Source organism: Schistocerca piceifrons, chromosome 3 (genome assembly GCF_021461385.2).
Source record: "Schistocerca piceifrons isolate TAMUIC-IGC-003096 chromosome 3, iqSchPice1.1, whole genome shotgun sequence".
NCBI lineage: Eukaryota > Metazoa > Arthropoda > Insecta > Orthoptera > Acrididae > Schistocerca > Schistocerca piceifrons.
Window position 1 is genome coordinate 859,130,731 of NC_060140.1, and position 19,519 is coordinate 859,150,249.

The following is a 19,519-nucleotide window of genomic DNA, read 5'->3' on the forward strand; positions in this document are numbered from 1 at the left end:
CTTTCCATACCTTCTTCATAACCATCAAAGAAAAATATTGTTTCATAATAGTGGCTCTCTACATGTCCCAGGTAATTAATTGTGGAGCTGTTATACAAAATAAGATCAGATTTTTGCAAGGTCTTGCACAGGTTCCAATCATTGCTTGAGATACATATAAATTTATATTTCTCTCTCTCTCTCTCTCTCTCTCTCTAGATACATATAAATTTATATTTATCTCTCTCTCTCTCTCTCTCTCTCTCTGACACACACACACACACACACACACAATCACTGTCACTATGCCAAAGGACTGAAAATGAAACAATGAATAAGGTAATGTTTCAGAAACATAGTAAACCATTATCTGTTACCTTCCTGAACACACCTTTCCTGCCATGGAACTCTGCCAACAGTATTGAAATACCATGTCAGATGTCTCACTTCTCTTGCACTGGCTGCACTATGATTTGCACCCTGAGTAGCAATGCCAGGAAGACATGGTAATTCATCTACGTTTGGAGGGATATATCCTTGAGAGTTTCTGGCAAGTACAAAGTTATGTAGCAAGCAACACACTTTTGTAATGAGCTCTACTTTGGAAACATATAGTGGAATAGTCTGCAGCAAAATTCTGAATTTGTTTGACATTATGCCAAAGGCATTTTTCACAACTCTTCGTGCACTACAAATTCTGTAGTTAAAAATTCTTTTTTCAGGTGTCATGTCACGTTCAGGATATGGTTTCATTAAATTTTCCTTTAACGCAAAAGCATCATCTGCCACAAACATGTAGGGGACACAGATGTCACTATCTGGAAGTGGAGACTTTGGTGGCAAATTTAATGAACCATCCATGAGTTTCATGAACAAGGCACTCTCTCTGAATATTGCACCATCATTCATTCTTCCATTTCTGCCAATGTCCACAAACAAAAATTTATAATTAGCATCTACTAGAGCTAAAAGAACTATGCTGTCGTGACCTTTGTAGTTTCTGAATGATGAACCATCAGAGCGCAGAGGCCTAAACTTGACATGTTTCCCATCACGTGCTCCAATGCAATGCGGGAATTGCCAGAGGCTGTGGAACCCATCTTCTATTACTTTCCACTCGGCAGGATCAGTTGGACACTGCAAATTACATTTTACTTCACAGTCGTGCCGTAGCAAGTAGAAAATCGTAGTAAATACTTATAGCATTTATCTTGAGATTACCTGTATCGCATTATCTCCTAACACGCTTGCTATGGCCGTCAAAGTCTCTGGTATCATACGGGAGAGCGTGTTGTTCGCTATTCGTGTAGAATAGGCCAAATCTTTGTAAGTGTTTCCGGTCGCTAGGAAACGCAGTGTGACAGCAAGCCTAGAGACGTATATTAAACATGTCTCAGATTGATCGTAAAATTACAATGGATTATAAATAAAAATTAACTTTCTGTTTCGAACATATAATAATGCACTTACCTTTCCCGCGCCGTAATTGCCTGACGCATCACCGTGTCTTTCTTCTGAATCAAAGGCGAAACCATACGAAGCAGTTCTTCAAATACCAATACATCTATTCAAATAAAATTTGCAAAGGATGTGCGATCTTTTATCCTATAAAATAAAGTCGTATATAACAGTCATTATTGGTATATTTATAAAGTCAAACAGTAATGAAATGGTGATACTTTTCAAACAAAAGTAGGTGTTATGCGAACTAACCTCAAATCTTTATGAAGCATGGAGGGCACACCTTTCCCAGCGTTTCTCCTCTTAATTCAGTTTTTCGTCCATTCTTTCTTTCTTCTTCTCTCAGTAGCATGTATTTCTGCATCGTTTAGCACCAAAAGAGCTAATAATGTCAGTTTGCTCTGAACATCTGTACCTGAAGCAGCCATCTTCGTTCGATACAACACGCAGCCGATCACAACACAACTAGCTGCCGATCTTGCACCATGGGAGAGCTTCGGCATGGAAGATAGCCGGCTCCTTTTCCTGCAAGCCGGCAGGCATGCTCGCCATCTCGCAAACTTGCGGCGAACCTTGCTCCGTGTGAGACGAGCTTAAGGAGATGGTATGAAGGCAGAAGCAGCTAATATTATATTAAACATGAGGAAATTCTTAATGCAGAAGTAGCTAATATTAACACTAAAGAAGAGGAAACTATTAAAGCAGAACTAGCTAATATAAATACTGAACTAGAAGAAGCTCTTCAAGCACACGAGGATAGAATAATTATGAAACAAGATGAAATACTAAGTGTAATATCAACACAGTGAAATAGCATTTTTACCTTAGAAAATGTAATCATTAATTTACCCCAGGAGTTATGAAAGGAAATAAATAATCAGTGTACTGTAATCTGCAATGAAGTTGATGAATGTTTTAAAAATATTCTTAAAAATTTGAGAACAGTTAACAAGGAAATCTCTAATACTAAAGAAAGGGTAGAGATACTCGAGTGAGGTAGGATATTCAGTGAATTTTGAGTCCTCATACCAACTTACCTGCCCTGGAGAGACGATTGCAAGAGTTTGTAGAAAAAGTGTACAGGAAAGAACTGATTCCTCTTTTACACCTACTTTGACTGGTGAGTCTAATTCTAATCAACAAGAGTTGCAGAAAATCTGGGAGGAGCTATGGAAAAAGAGTACAGTATGTTAAAATAGTACATGAAAACCAACAGAATGGTTAGAAGAACTTCAATCAAGGATGGGAATGAGCTTGGTAAAGCAATTTCCAAAGTTTAAACCAGATGGAGAAGTACATCCTACGTATTTCTTATATCTTTTTGAGGACTTTACCAAATAACTGGGAAGACCAAAGAAAGATAGATTTTGCACTCAATTATTTAGCCGGGAACACGGTATAATGGGAAACAGCCCATTCCAAGGACATTAAATCGTGAGACGATTTTAGAGAACAGTTTAAAGGCAAATATCAGTTTACAAGTAAATGGGAAATGTTGATGCTACAACCGTTAGACCCTAAGTGTTATAATAATTTTTGGGGAGGCTCTAAAAAATGCACCGAATGATATTTAATCCAGTCAAAGTATTAAAAAAACCCTTTAGAAGGAAACTGTTTAGCAATAGTTGTAGTTCGAAGTTGTCTATACCATGTATGAAAGGAGGTTTTGGACAGAGGATGGAAGGATGTTAAGGAACTGTGACCTTTATAGAGGCCTAGAGTCCTTAAACAAGATGTGTGTGTAATCAAAGAGGTATTGACACTAACAAAACTAGTGGCAGTAATAGGTATAGAAATAGAAATATTAGGTGAAATGAAAGTAATTATTGTAGTGCAATTTTGTCATATGATGACATGTTGGAGACCGTGGCTGTTTTTGAAGACAAATGTTGATCGTGTTTGGACAGCAACCAGCCACAAATTTACTTTGAGTTCCTTTATTCAAAGGAAACCGTTACCGGTTTCGAATCGTTGCGATTCATCATCAGACGGTTTACACGCTTTCTTTCTACATTTAGTCTGTAAAAAACACACCAAATGTAGAAAGAAAGCGTGTAAACCATCTGATGATGAATCGCAACGATTCGAAACCGGTAACAGTTTCCTTTGAATAAAGGAACTCAAAGTAAATTTGTGGCTGGTTGCTGTCCTAACACGATCAACAATTATTGTAGTATTCCATGAAATAACAGCAACAAAAACAATACAAGTAATCAAACCACACAACAAGTAAATACACAGGATTCACTCCAGATACTGTTAGCGTTGTAGATGCTAGTAAGAATCAGAGTGTACTTGACTGTAATCAGCATGTGATACAAATTAAAAACCCCAATATAATGAAGGGACATGGGGAACATCCTGGAGGGAGGGCCAAAATCCAGCATCTGACATTTCAGCAGTAGGCCCAAAGACAGCAAAACTGGTTACATTTAATCAAATCTTATCAACAAGGGACTGGCTGGTAGAAGAAAAATGACTGTCAGAAGAGGTACATGGAAGGTAAAGCAGTAGACATTTATGTAGCTTTGGGAAGTGAAATCCCATTGGTATCACTGTTAGTGTCTATAAAAAAATAATGTTACTGTCCAATGTTGCCAGTGACGGAGGTGCACATCATTGGAATAACTGGTGCTAAAGGGAGAATAATAACAGGAGAACCTTGATTAACCTCAAGTATAAGTAATTTTAAGTTCATGCAAACAATGTTGGTAATACCAAATGTAAATTTAGTGATATTGTTGGGGATCGACTGATTAGTAAAATATAAAGGAAAGCTGGATTTTGATAGCTAAATTTTATACTGGCAGCAAGAAAAATATCTCCATGAGATACTATTCAAAGTTAATAATCTGATGCAAGCTTAAGGGGAATATATCAGTGTGTGTTCAGTAATGAACATTCATGTGATAAGTAATGAAGTCAATGAAGGATAAGGTATAGTGGGAGACAACTTATTACATGATGAGGCTTACAGATCTACTCTACTAACTAAAGACCAGAAGAAAGAACTATATAATATCTTACAAAAGTATAGTATGTGTTTTGCAAAAAACCAGGAGAAATAGGAGGCTGTGAGTGCCATTTCAGAGTTAAAGTAAACCATATCCAATGCCTTTAGTTTTACAAGCAGTAGCGCAGGAAGAAATAAATAAAATGGTAGATAATAAGATTATATCCACTGCTAACAGTAAGGAAGTCTACAGGTGAGGATGCATTTGGTGTTAGATGACCACACATTAATTAAACAGGTAGAAATGGAAAGAGGTTGACCTGTATGTATAGTCGATTTGCTACCCAAATTCAAAGAAAAAGATTTTTCTGTTCAGTGCACTTAACCGAAGGTTATTAGCAGGTAAATTAATATAAAAATTCAAGAAAATATACAGTATTTTTATGTGACAGGAAGTCATATCAGTTTCAAGTTTTACCATTCGATTTTAACATCACAGTTGCAGTGTTTATAAAGGTGATTGTCAAAGCATTAGGGAAAGAATTACTACAAGAATTGATTGTATATGTAAAGGACACTTTAATAGTATTTAAGACTTGGGAAGAACATTGTAGAACATTAATTAAAGCCTTACAAAAATTTCAAGAAAAAGGAATTGCAATTGAACTCACAAAATCACATTTCACGCAAGAGATTAGATTAGATTAGACTCAGCTTTCGTTCCATATACCCAAAAAATGAGATGATTCTTGTGGGTGTGGAACATGTCAGAAATATAACATAAAAACTTTTAAATATAATACTTACTACCCTGATCATTTGTCAGTAAATTGTCAAAATAGGTGAATACAATGTGGTAAACTGGAACAGCTAATATTTACAGAATTAACATGCTGTTAGAATGAAACACTGTTATGCACAATTAACAAATTTATCATACCCAAAATACCTAAACCTGACTGTTGCGTCCAGGTGATGTCAAAACTGAAATCTAACAGATATTTTTACTCAAGCCTGCTTAACAGTCTCTGTTAAGATATTCATCTACGAACTAGAGGAGTTGCATATCAAAAAGTCTTTCAAACTCTGTTTAAACTGTGCTTTATCTAAAATCAAGGTTTTAATGGTTGCTAGCAATTTATTGAAAATGTTTGTTCCTGAATATTGGACCTCTTTTTGGACCAAGGTAAGTGATTTTAGGTCTTATGTAGATTGTTCTTATTCCTAGTATTGATGTATTGCGCTACTGGTTGGAAATAGAGATGTATTACTTGCAACAAATATCATTAAGGAATAAATGTACTGAGAAGTTGTGGTTAGGATACAAAGTTCCTTGAACAGGTTTCTGCATGATGTTCTTGAATTTACACTACAAATGATTCTTATCACATACTTTTGCATCCTAAAAACTTTTGCTCGGTTTGATGAGTTGCCCCAGAATATGAACCCATATGACACAATGGAATGAAAGTAAGCAAAGTATGCAAGTTTTTAAAAATATTTTTATCTCCTACATCTGACATCATTCTCACAGCAATTACAGACTTGTTTAGGTGCTTAAGCAATTTCTGTGGTATGCCCTTCCCAACTGAATTTATTATCAAGTTGTAATCCCAGAAATTTAACGCTATCAACCTCTTCGATCTGCAGGTCTTTATATGTTATACACATGCTGGAAGGAAATCTCTTACAAGTCCTGAACTGCATATAGTGGGTCTTCTCAAAGTTTGATGACAGTGAATTAGCTTTAAACCACTTATTAATGTCAGTGAAAATTTGAGTAGCAGCTATTTCTAAATCTGTACTTGACTTGCTACTTATTGCAATGTCTGTATCATCTGTAAACAAAACAAACTTAGCATCGGGCAGTGTAACAGATGAAAGGTCATTAATGTGAACAAGAAAAGGCAATGGGCCCAAGATGGAACCTTGAGGAACACCATATGTAATTAATTCCCAGTCGGATGAAGATTCACTGCTTACTGTACAGGTATTTTGCAATGACACCCTTTGTTTCCTGTTAGATAGATAAGACTCAAACCATTTCGCAGCATCGCCAATGACACCATAATATTCTAATTTACTTAAGACAATGCTGTGGTTCACAGAGTCAAAAGCTTTTGACAGGTCACAGAAAATGCCAGTAGCCTCTAATTTATTATCTAATGAATTAAATACATTCTCACTGTCAAGTGTAAATATCTTTCTCCATATCAGAACCATTAAGAAATCCAAACTGTCACTTGGACAATAAATTATTTGCAGTCAGATGCTTAAGGAGATGCTAGAACACAACCTTTTCAAATATTTTTGAGAAGGCCAGCAAAAGTGAAATTGGTCGATAGTTTGATGGTATCTCTTTATCCCCCTTCTTGCAAAGAGGCTTAACTTCAGCATATTTTAGCCAGTCTGGAAATGTTCTGCTGATAAGAGATTGATTACAGAAATAACTTTCTGACATGTTCCACATACTGGGGGACCAACTCACTATGGATCAATTGGAATTAAAGTAAATCTAATCTAATGTAATCTTAAGATAGAACTCAACTCGCGTGAGCACTATTTGATCAACTTTGTTGATATGTTATCATACCCACAGGAATACTTAGATTTTAAGGATTTTATGATGGATGCTACTTCTTTGGGAGATGTGAGTGTCATTTCCATTTTATTGAAGTTATTTTTAAAGACTAGTCTCAGATACTCCATTGCACTGTTCACCGAACCTGACAACAACAAGCTGTCAGTAACAGAAATGAAATACTTGTTTAAGAGGTTTCCAACACTACATGTACTTGTTACCAAAGTCTCATTTATTTTTAGAGCTATCTGTTCGTCTTCCTTCTTGGCCCCACCTGTCTCTGTCTTCACTATATCTCATACAGTTTTTATTTTGTTGCCTGATGTAATTATCTTTTCCTCATAATAAAGCTGCTTCGATTTCTAGGTTACTTGCTTCAATATTTTGCTATATTCTCTGTAATACATTACAATTCTAACATCAGAGCTGTTCCTAGATAGTAGATACAGTCTCCTTTTTGTCCCACATGATATCTTTATTCCTTTTGTAATCCACAGTTTATTTTTTGACTTCTGGGTGATTTGACTTACCTTTAGAGGAAAATAATTTTCAAAAGTGGAGGTAACTTTATTTATGAATGCTTTGTATTTTCCATTTGAGTCAGAAGTATTGTAAACATCTATCGAGTTAATGTCTTTGAGCAATTTCCTGAATTTCTCAATTTTTGACTAATTTATTACTCACCGGTACTCAGATTTAATAGATTTTTTTATCCTGACAAGTTTCAACATTTAACACAAGATGCTGCATGTCATGATCAGATAGTCCATTTACTATTGGTTTTGTGATATGACTTTTTTTCCCTAGATTTGTCTTCAAAGATATTATCAATAGCAGTCTCAGAGCATTTACATATCCTAGTAGCAAAATTCACAGTAGGAACTAAATTGAAAGATAGTGTTACTGACTGCAATAAGTGTTCACTGACAGAGCTTATCAATAAATCCACATTAAAATCACTAGCAACCACTATTTCCTTGTTTTTTACTATGAGATGGGACAGCAAGCCTCAAATTGCTGTACTGACCAAAATTTATTAATATCAATATTGATGAAATCAAAACAGTTTATGACAAATATGGCAACTCCTACTTTCTCCATATTTTCTCTACAGAAATAAGAAGCTAACGTGAATCCTGTAACATTTAACATATCTGTACCAGTGGTCACATGATGTTCGGAGAGGCAGATTATATCAACTGGTTTGCTCAACTCTAATTCTTCAACACAAATAAGCAACTCATTAAGCTTATCCCTTAGTCCTCGGATATTCTGATGCAATAATGATAACTGAAGAACTTAAGTTTCTACACCATCTGGTAGAAGTGAATGGGATCAAACCTCACCTGGAATGCAGAAGAGCAGTTAAGGAGTGTCCCAGACTGAGAAATATAAAATGATCACGTTCATTTCTTGGTTTAGCCAGATTTTATTATAGGTAGATACAAGAAAAATAAATGAATGGCACAAGAGTATTATCCTTGTTGAAGCAAAATGAGGAATGAGGGAACATAAGAAGCTTTTCAAAACATCAAGCTGTCTTTAGTAAATGCACCAATATTCCAACACCCTAAGTTGAAGAAATTGTTGAAACTAGTGACAGATGCATCCGAACATGGGACAGTAGGCGAACTCTATCAGGAGGAATGAGGTCCAAATAGAGGAGAGCATAACACCATTGCTTTTGCAAGTCATAATTTAAATAAACGTGAACCAAATTACACTGTTAAAGGAAAATAATTAGCCATGATTGTATGGAGTATTAAGAAGTTTCAAAAATTAATTTGGAGATAAAAAAACAGTTACTTATACTGACTACCAAGCATTATGATTTTTACTGGAAATCTGCCTTTTGCATAACTGTTTAACATGATGGGCATTATCGTTACAAGAATGGCTCAAATGGTTCAAATGGATCTGAGCACTATGGGACTTAACATCTGAGGTCATCAGTCCCCTAGAACTTGTTGTTGTTGTTGTTGTTGTTGTTGTTGTGGTCTTCAGTCCTGAGACTGGTTTGATGCAGCTCTCCATGCTACTCTATCCTGTGCAAGCTTCTTCATCTCTCAGTACCTACTGCAACCTACATCCTTCTGAATCTGCTTAGTGTATTCATCTCTTGGTCTCCCTCTACGATTTTTTCCCTCCACGCTGCCCTCCAATGCTAAATTTGTGATCCCTTGATGCCTCAAAACATGTCCTACCAACCGATCCCTTCTTCTAGTCAAGTTGTGCCACAAACTTCTCTTCTCCCCAATCCTATTCAATACCTCCTCATTAGTTACGTGATCTACCCACCTTATCTTCAGCATTCTTCTGTAGCACCACATTTCAAAAGCTTCTATTCTCTTCTTGTCCAAACTGGTTATCGTCCATGTTTCACTTCCATACATGGCTACACTCCATACAAATACTTTCAGAAACGACTTCCTGACACTTAAATCTATACTTGATGTTAACAAATTTCTCTTCTTCAGAAACGATTTCCTTGCCATTGCCAGTCTACATTTTATATCCTCTCTACTTCGACCATCATCAGTTATTTTACTCCCTAAATAGCAATACTCCTTCACTACTTTAAGTGTCTCATTTCCTAATCTAATCCCCTCAGCATCACCCGATTTAATTTGACTACATTCCATTATCCTCGTTTTGCTTTTGTTGATGTTCATCTTATATCCTCCTTTCAAGACACTGTCCATTCCGTTCAACTGCTCTTCCAAGTCCTTTGCTGTCTCTGACAGAATTACAATGTCATCGGCGAACCTCAAAGTTTTTATTTCTTCTCCATGGATTTTAATACCTACTCCGAATTTTTCTTTTGTTTCCTTTACTGCTTGCTCAATATACAGATTGAATAACGTTGGGGAGAGGCTACAACCCTGTCTCACTCCCTTCCCAACTGCTGCTTCCCTTTCATGCCCCTCGATTCTTATAACTGCCATCTGGTTTCTGTACAAATTGTAAATAGCCTTTCGCTCCCTGTATTTTACCCCTGCCACCTTTAGAATTTGAAAGAGAGTATTCCAGTTAACGTTGTCAAAAGCTTTCTCTAAGTCTACAAATGCTAGAAACGTAGGTTTGCCTTTTCTTAATCTTTCTTCTAAGATAAGTCGTAAGGTTAGTATTGCCTCACGTGTTCCAACATTTCTACGGAATCCAAACTGATCTTCCCTGAGGTCCGCTTCTACCAGTTTTTCCATTCGTCTGTAAAGAATTCGCGTTAGTATGTTGCAGCTGTGACTTATTAAACTGATAGTTCGGTAATTTTCACATCTGTCAACACCTGCTTTCTTTGGGATTGGAATTATTATATTTTTCTTGAAGTCTGTGGGTATTTCGCCTGTCTCATACATCTTGCTCACCAGATGGTAGAGTTTTGTGAGGACTGTCTCTCCCAAGGCCATCAGTAGTTCTAATGGAATGTTGTCTACTCCCGGGGCCTTGTTTTGACTCAGGTCTTTCAGTGCTCTGTCAAACTCTTCCCGCAGTGTCGTATCTCCCATTTCATCTTCATCTACATCCTCTTCCATTTCCATAATATTGTCCTCAAGTACATCGCCCTTGTATAAACCCTCTATATACTCCTTCCACCTTTCTGCCTTCCCTTCTTTGCTTAGAACTGGGTTGCCATCTGAGCTCTTGATATTCATACAAGTGGTTCTCTTCTCTCCAAAGGTCTCTTTAATTTTCCTGTAGGCAGTATCTATCTTACCCCAAGTGAGACAAGCCTGTACATCCTTACATTTGTCCTCTAACCATCCCTGCTTAGCCATTTTGCACTTCCTGTCGATCTCATTTTTGAGACGTTTGTATTCCTTTTTGCCTGCTTCATTTACTGCATTTTTATATTTTCTCCTTTCATCAATTAAATTCTATATTTCTTCTGTTACCCAAGGATTTCTATTAGCCCTCGTCTTTTTACCTACTTGATCCTCTGCTGCCTTCACTACTTCATCCCTCAGAGCTACCCATTCTTCTTCTACTGTATTTCTTTCCCCCATTCCTGTCAATTGTTCCCTTATGCTCTCCCTGAAACTCTGTACAACCTCTGGTTCTTTCAGTTTATCCAGGTCCCATCTCCTTAAATTCCCGCCTTTTTGCAGTTTCTTCAGTTTCAATCTGCAGTTCATAACCAATAGATTGTGGTCAGAATCCACATCTGCCCCTGGAAATGTCTTACAGTTTAAAACCTAGTTCCTAAATCTCTGCCTTACCATTATGTAATCTATCTGATACCTTTTAGTATCTCCAGGATTCTTCCAGGTATACAACCTTCTTTCATGATTCTTGAACCAAGTGTTAGCTATGATTAAGTTATGCTCTGTGCAAAATTCTACAAGGCGGCTTCCTCTTTCATTTCTTCCCCCCCAATCCATGTTCATCTACTATGTTTCCTTCTCTCCCTTTTCCTACACTCGAATTCCAGTCACCCATGACTATTAAATTTTCGTCTCCCTTCACTATCTGAATAATTTCTTTTATCTCGTCATACATTTCATCAATTTCTTCATCATCTGCAGAGCTAGTTGGCATATAAACTTGTACTACTGTAGTAGGCATGGGCTTTGTGTCTATCTTGGCCACAATAATGCATCCACTATGCTGTTTGTAGTAGCTAACCCACATTCCTATTTTCCTATTCATTATTAAACCTACTCCTGCATTACCCCTATTTGATTTTGTGTTTATAACCCTGTAGTCACCTGACCAGAAGTCTCGTTCCTCCTGCCACCAAACTTCACTAATTCCCACTATATCTAACTTCAACCTATCCATTTCCCTTTTTAAATTTTCTAACCTACCTGCCCGATTAAGGGATCTGACATTCCACGCTCCGATCCGTAGAATGCCAGTTTTCTTTCTCCCGATAACGACGTCCTCTTGAGTAGTCCCCGCCCGGAGATCCGAATGGGGGACTATTTTACCTCCGGAATATTTTACCCAAGAGGACGCCATCATCATTTAATCATACAGTAAAGCTGCATGTCCTCGGGAAAAATTACGGCTGTAGTTTCCCCTTGCTTTCAGCCGTTCGCAGTACCAGCACAGCAAGGCCGTTTTGGTTAATGTTACAAGGCCAGATCAGTCAATCATCCAGACTGTTGCCCCTGCAACTACTGAAAAGGCTGCTGCCCCTCTTCAGAAACCACATGTTTGTCTGGCCTCTCAACAGATACCCCTCCGTTGTGGTTGCACCTACGGTACGGCCATCTGTATCGCTGAGGCACGCAAGCCTCCCCACCAACGGCAAGGTCCATGGTTCATGGGGGGCCCTAGAACTTAGAACTACTTAAACCTAACTAACCTAAGGACATCACACACATCCATGCCCGAGGCAGGATTCAAACCTGCGACCGTAGCGGTCGCGCGGTTCCAGACTGAAGTGCCTAGAACCGCTCGGCCACACCGTCCGATGTTACAAAAATATAATATAGAAATTGTTTACAGTAAAGGATCACAAAATGTTGTTTTGGATACTTTATCATGATTATCTTTAGGTATGGATAACACGAGAACTAGTGGCGTAGGCGTGATTTTCACTATAAACTTCCTATCATTAAGTTATACAAATGATAAAGTACAAAACTCACTAGAAAAATTAATCAAGATGTAGAGTGGATAGTTATTAAGGTGATAAGTTTACTAACAAGAAAATAGCATTACAATAAACAGAAGAAAAATCTATATGGCTGCATGAAGAAGATGCTCTATTTTGGAAGGCAAAAGAGGTTGCCACCATGAAGGCTATGTATGCCACAAACAGTAGGGAGATGTCTAATATGGTTTATCCATTAAGGCTATGGTCAATACGGTATATGAAAATGTATAAAAACCATGAAAAATTCTACTATTTCAAGAACCTGAGTGGGAAAATTAGGGAGGTCTTATATGACTGTGAACTGTGTCAGAGGGTGAAAGAAGATAATATAGTCATTCTCTTATAAGTTGTGTCCTGTAATACTTAAAGTACTACACGCTTAACTGCCGCCCTTTTCTGCCCCCCCCTCCCCCCCAACTATCTCTCAGTTGTGGTGGAGCTATGTATATCTTTGTGATTATACACTGTTGGTCAAAATATGTTAAGCTTTATCCAATTAAGAAGGCCAATACAGATACAATGTTTACAGGAATATTTTGGTTATTAACCAATAATGGTCCACAATTTATTAGACTAATTTTAAAGAGTTTCTCACATGAAAAGGATTGAGACATGCAGCTATCTCAAGATACCACCCACAATCCAACCCATGTGAAGAGTAATGAAATAATTGTGAAGATTATGCAGAACATGTTGTTCAGAAAACCATACTAAATGGGCACAACTCGTTCCTGAATTTCAGGTGATAATAAATTAGTTACCACACGTGGCTACCAGATTATCTCCAGTAGAAATCACGAATATAACTTTTGTGGAAGGACAGTTATTGAAATTATTTAAGTAGCCATCTACACCCACAGAAAATTGGAAGTAGTACACAGAGCAGTAGAACAGAGATTACATAGACGTGCAGTTAAGAGAGTACACAAATTTAATGGGGAAGCACAGACTCCAATCTTCAGGGTCAACGAGTTAGTGTTTGTTCAAGATCATTGTCACAGTTCCCACATAACGAAAGAAAATAGTGAATTTTCCCCAAAGTAATGTGCTCCCTATAAGACTGTGAGTGTACCACACCCAAAGGCGATATACTGTGTAGACCTCACAACAGCTCAAGATAAAGGTCTATATAACACTGATGTGATAAAATGATTTAAGTCCTCTGGGAAACCTGCATTCTAAGCAAGTTCAGCAGGGTGACGTCTGTCAGGCCCTGAGTTAACAGTTCTATTATTTACGTTTTCATTTTGACAGCTGTCATGCCTTTCACTCCAATAAATCCCTTCCATACAGCCTGGCCACCTGGTGACATTGTACGTGCAGTGACGAAAACTCCCTTGCTCAGTATGCTGAGGGTCTCACCAAGGCCCTCACAGACAGGCACTATCCCCCAGACCGAGACTGCAAACAGATCTTCCATGCCATTTCTCCTCACATTCCCAATCCTCCCACCACCTCCAAGAACCAGCCACAAAGGAGTGTACCCTTTGTCCCACAGGGGCACCCCGGACTGGAACAACTGAACCACATCATTCATCAGGGCATTTATTACCTATCATCATGCCCTGAAATGAGGGACATCCTGTGTGAGATACTTCCCACACCTCCATTGGCCACTCAACCTCCACAACATCCTAGTCCACCCCTATGCCACTCTGACTCCCACTCCATTGCTGCAAGGATCATATCCCTGTGGAAGACTCAAGTGCAGCACTTCATATTCCAGTCCTGTCACAGGTTCGTCCTATCCTCTCAAGGACCAGGCCACCTGTGAAAGCAGACTTATCATTTACCAGATCTGCTGCAATCATTGCACAGCTTTTTATGTTGGTATGACTAACAACTAGCTGTCCACCACAATGAACAGCCACTGACAAACTGTGATCAAGAGCCACCCTGCGGCACAATGTGCAGCTGAACATATCGTGCTTAATTTCAATGGTTGCTTCACCACCTGCACCATCTGGAGCCTCCCCTCCACCACTAGTTTTTCTGAACTGCACAGATGGGAGTTATCCTTACAACACATTCTCCACTCCCATAATTTTCCTGGTCTCAACCTAAAGTCCCCACACCCTTCACCTAACAAATTTCCATCCTCTCTCTCCTATAATCTCCTCCCCATTCTTGTCTCCCACCCTCTGCCAACGAACACACATGCCCATCACTCCTATTTACCCACCTCCCTGCCCCACAGTATCCTGGTGCTACGCCTGTTGGCTTTCTAGTCTCTGCACACTTTGCCAGACAGCATTCATCTCTCTCCCCACCCATGCATTCAGATTACCGCTTGCATCTTACATGATAGTTGCATTCTGGCCAGAGATGCTGGAGATGGTGGTCACGTGTGCACGAGGTGTGATTGCTTGTGTGGGTGAATGGTGTGCATTTCTCTTTCGCTGATGAAGCCTGTGGCCAAAAGATTTATGTAAATGTCTTTTAATTATGCCTGTCTGCAACTTAACCTGGCATCTTAATGGTAAGTAGCAATCTTTCTTTTCCTACATTGTTGATATTCCTACCTGGAGTTTCCATTGTCTGAGAGGTTATACATAGTTAGCTTAAGTGTACAGTTAATAATGCTCAGAGTGACTCAATTTCTCTTAGACTATCTTTCAAATTTCGCTGATTTTTTACTTTAATCAGTATAAAATGATTCCTTAAATTTATATGGTTTGAAGAAGCACCTTAATCTTTATAACTCTGTGGCTGTCATGGAGGTTGGAACTATTCCTTGATAACTTACTTATTTACTGAGGGTTAAAGCTCTCATTATGAATTTATCCTCGAGAATAAAGTTAAGATTCACTTTTGATTACATGCTCCTGGGGTACTCTTGCAATGTCTAACTATGCCACCTTGAGTTAAAACCTTGTGGTGGGTAACGATATTACAGTGAAACAATAACATTTAACAACATGTTATTGTAATGATATACTTTAGTCACTTTGTGATCACAAAACCTAACAACATAGAACAAAACTAGACATCAAGTGAGTTCAAAGATCATCATCATCATCAAGAGAGATCACATGGATTGGTGTATCGAACCACAACAAAGCCCCCCCCCCAACCGCGGGATAGCAAAGCATGGTCTAGGAGCAAAAGGAGAAAGGAATTGCACCAGGGAGGCAATCAGGGAAGACACAACACAATCTTTCATCCACATCGGTTGGTGTAGGGAACGACTGGTGTGGGAGAGTGGGATCTGAATAGGAGGGAAGGGAGAGACTGTGGATGATCACGTAGAATGACAACTGACAGTATGCCATCCTCGTTGATAAAAGCTTGAAGGGAACTGATGACCAAATCATTGGATAAGTAAATAGCTCAGATGAGCATGAGGTTAACATCTTTAGACTCACATACATGAGGAGGTGCACAAAAAACAAACAAATACTCACTATGATGTTGCACTGAGTTGTCGTCCACTGGGAATGCTGAGACGTCAACAGTAAATGTGGTCACAGTTGAGCGCAGTGTTGGTGGTGAGATCAAGGGTATGGGAAGTTCGTCACATGCATCACTGTTACTGGGGGAGACACAATCACTAACGCTGGCTTCACAAGATGTAAAGGAGGGTGGGAGGGAAGAGCCTGCTGAAAACTCACTGGAAACCAGTTCACTTGTTGTGATGACCATTGGAGGAAGCTCTGAGGCCTTGTTGTTTGAGATGTTTTCAGTGAGGACCCATACCGGTTTAACTCTATGTAGAGAGACCATTTGTGGTATGCCATTAAGCAGGATGGTCATAGTGTTTGCAGCATGGTCAACAACCCGGTTAGGTCCTGAATAGGGTGGAGTAAGAGCTGGGCAAACAGTGTCATCTCGCAACATAATAAAATCACAGTCTGCATGTTCCTTGTGTACAAAGACTGGTGGGTGAGTATGTGCTCATGGATGTGGTATGCACATATGTAAGATATAAGAGCAAACCTGCTCGACTAAGGAGCATGAAGAGAAGTAGTGTCCTCGACAAATTTTGCTGGAAGTACCATGGGATCGCCACAAATGATCTCTGTCAGAGAGGCCTTTAAATCATCTTTATATGCTGTGCGAATGCGTGCCAGTACCCACAGAGTGCATCTAACCAAGAGTCGGAGTGGCACATTAATGCTGCCTTTAGTGTGCAGTGCCAGTGTTCCATTAACCTGTTACTTTGGGGGTGGTAGGCTGTTGTATGGCAACACTTGGCACTGCATAGGACACCCAATCGTTTGAAGAGCAGAGATTCGAATTGCTGCTGATATGTGGTGATGGATGCAGGGCAGCTGAAGCCAGAAAGCCAACGGGTACCAAATGCTAGAGTCGTGGTATCCACTGAGATATTGTTCAAAGGAACCACCTCTGCCCACTGTGTCATGCGGTCAGTGACTGACAAAGAGCAACAGTGGACGCTAAAAGGGTAGGGGGCTGACAAGCTCCATATGAAAGTGTTTGAAGCATCCCTTCAGTACTTCAAAGTGTCCCAGAGGGGATGTGCATTTCGACCAACTTTGGCACATTGGCAAGATACGCAGGCTTGTGCCCACTCAAGAGCGTCTTTATTAATGTGTGGCCAAATGAAACATTCAGTTACTAGGTGTACTGTCTCTCTGATTCTCAGGTGAGCTAGACCGTGCAGCGAAGAGAAAACGGCCTGTCGAAGTAGATGGGGTATGACTGGTCATTGTATGTTAATCAAAGTATCACAAAGAATTGGTTGTGTGACGCCAGGGAAAGGGCGTGGTTGAATGTGGAGAGAGGTGTTGTTGTTAGTAGCTAGCAACTGTACTTCCGGATCAGTAGTTTGTAGTCGCATGAGCTCCATGAGATGAAACAGGCTCATAGTAGTATTAATGTGTCACATGTAGTCTGCTATGATGTTATCTGCACCACTGATAAAACGTATGTCAGTTCTATATTGGCTGATGAAATCCATATGCCTGAAACAACGTGGAGGGAGATCACTAACAGGGTTACGCAGCGTGTCAACCAGGGGACAGTGATCCATGCAAATGGTGATGTCATGTGCTTCAATATCCTCTCAGAAATAGCGTATGGCTTCTTAAATGGCCAGTATATCCCTGTCAAATGCCAACCATTTGCGTTGAGAGGTGGACAGTTTTTTTTTTAAACGAAAATGTAGTGGTTGAGAGTCTATGTGAATGTGCTGCTGCAGCACAGCGCTGATCACGGTGTTACAAGCGTCTGTAGTGATTGAGATAGGCACATTGCGCTGTGATGAGATAGTGTGACTGCATTAGCTAGGGGTGTTTTTAGGTCACTGATGGTGCGTCATGTCCTGGGTCAACATAACCTTGCGATTGTCCGAAGTATGTTTGCTTTGCAAGGCATCAGTTAGAGGAGACTACAGGGAGGTTGCATGAGGGGCGTGACGCCTGAAAAAATTGACCATGCTCAAGAAGCGACGTAGGTCACAAAAAGTGGCTGGTGGGGGTAAGCTCACTGTTTGAGTGACACTTTCAGACGTGGGGCGTATGCCTTCAGAGTTCACTGTGTGGCCCATGAACGTAACTTCTGGCTGGTGCAGCTGGGATCTGTCTTCATTTATCTGCACGCCACTATTGAGAACATGTGGAGTCCTTGAGAATGATGTTTCTCATGTTCATTAGCAGAGGTGGAGAAAATTAATATGTCATCAAAGTAAGCATAACAAAATGGAAACTGGTGAAATAATGAGTCTACAAAATGTTGCCACATATGAGTTGCATTTTTAAGGCAGTAAGACATATAACAGTATTCAAACAAGCCAAAGGGGTTGTAATGGCTGTCTTAGCAATGTCGTCTTTGTGCATTGGAATCTGATGATATGCCTTACAACAGTCAATGATGCTAACATACCAAGCACCATGTAATTACAGTGCAAAATCTTGAATGTGGGGGGATGAAGTAATTGCCTAAAATGGTGCAGGCATCCAGTTTATGGTTGTCTCCACAAAGTCTGCAGGTTGAGTCCCTATTGGGGACGAGATGAATAGGTGATGACCAATTATTGTCAGAAGAACATACGATTCCTAGTTGTAAAAGTTCCTGAATGCATTATTTTGCACCATGAAGTTTCTTAGCTGATAGATGGCATGTCTTTGTGCAGTCAGGGAGTCCTTCCGTAGCATGTAGCCTATGAAATGTACTGTTTGTAATAACTTTAATGGAGAACCTCACTGGGCCTACACGAACAGAAGACAGGGAACAACGTCACACCCAACACTGTGAAACTGAGAACTGACCTGTACAATAGGTGGCAAAGGTGGTGAAGATTCTCTGTCATCAGGTACTGTGTCAGTAGCTGCAGGTGTGGAGTCTAGGCCAGCTGTTATATGTGGTGTTGATGTGGCGAGAGGGGTGTGGTCCATGTTGGCGGTGGGCGAGGTGGCGTGAGGGTGTGTGGGCTTGATGTGAGCATGCGGGACGTCGTCGATTGTAGCTACTGCATAGTTCTTTGGTTTGAAGCTGTAGAGTGAGTGTAGTCGGCCGACGTGGAGGAGGCGGATTGCTCACCGTGGGAGCAACAAGATGGTTTGCATTGAACATTGTCCGTAGAGAGCAAGACCACAGCAGTGTCTGGCATTGTAGTGGTGATAGCTGCTGAAAGTGCTGTGATGGTCATTCACGCATATGCCAGGTCTACAGAAGTGTTGATGATCAGTCTTGCAGCGATGCATTGCTGCCATGTTATGTTGTTGGTTGAGTAGCTTGCACAGTGAATCCACCAGGTCTGAAATGAGGGGTGTGAGTTCAGCCAGCGAGCATGAAGGGACAGCTGTCGTAGCTCGCGAATGTGTGGGTGTTAATGACGAAGGAGCCCTCAATGCGTGTGACAGAAGAGTGATGGAGCAGCATTCCTGACAATAAATCTGGAGAGAGGTCATAGTGTTGTAGAAAATCGGTGCCCAACACTGGCTCATCAGTGTTGGCCTCGTTGATCCATTCAAAACAAAAT

The 19,519-nt window shown here is 39.8% G+C and overlaps 1 protein-coding gene across 1 annotated transcript; it reads right to left on the reverse strand.

The window, feature by feature from the left end:
• Positions 1 to 254: 254 nt before the first annotated feature.
• LOC124790072 (protein ALP1-like) lies at positions 255 to 1,736 on the reverse strand. Its single transcript, XM_047257636.1, has 4 exons — positions 1,693 to 1,736; positions 1,450 to 1,584; positions 1,201 to 1,348; positions 255 to 1,116 (listed from the first exon to the last, which is right to left on the reverse strand). Exons 2-4 carry the CDS (start codon positions 1,512 to 1,514, stop codon positions 346 to 348), a joined length of 984 nt encoding a protein of 327 aa, XP_047113592.1. The 5' UTR covers positions 1,515 to 1,584; positions 1,693 to 1,736; the 3' UTR covers positions 255 to 345.
• Positions 1,737 to 19,519: the final 17,783 nt, after the last annotated feature.

Coding starts and splice junctions, on each gene's coding strand:
- LOC124790072 (XM_047257636.1), bottom strand. CDS start 1,514: ATGGTTTCGCCTTTGATTCAGAAGAAAGACACGGTGATGCGTCAGGCA. Junction 1,349..1,449: donor GCAATTACGGCGCGGGAAAG/GTAAGTGCATTA, acceptor ATACGTCTCTAG/GCTTGCTGTCACACTGCGTT. Junction 1,117..1,200: donor TAGGAGATAATGCGATACAG/GTAATCTCAAGA, acceptor TGTAATTTGCAG/TGTCCAACTGATCCTGCCGA.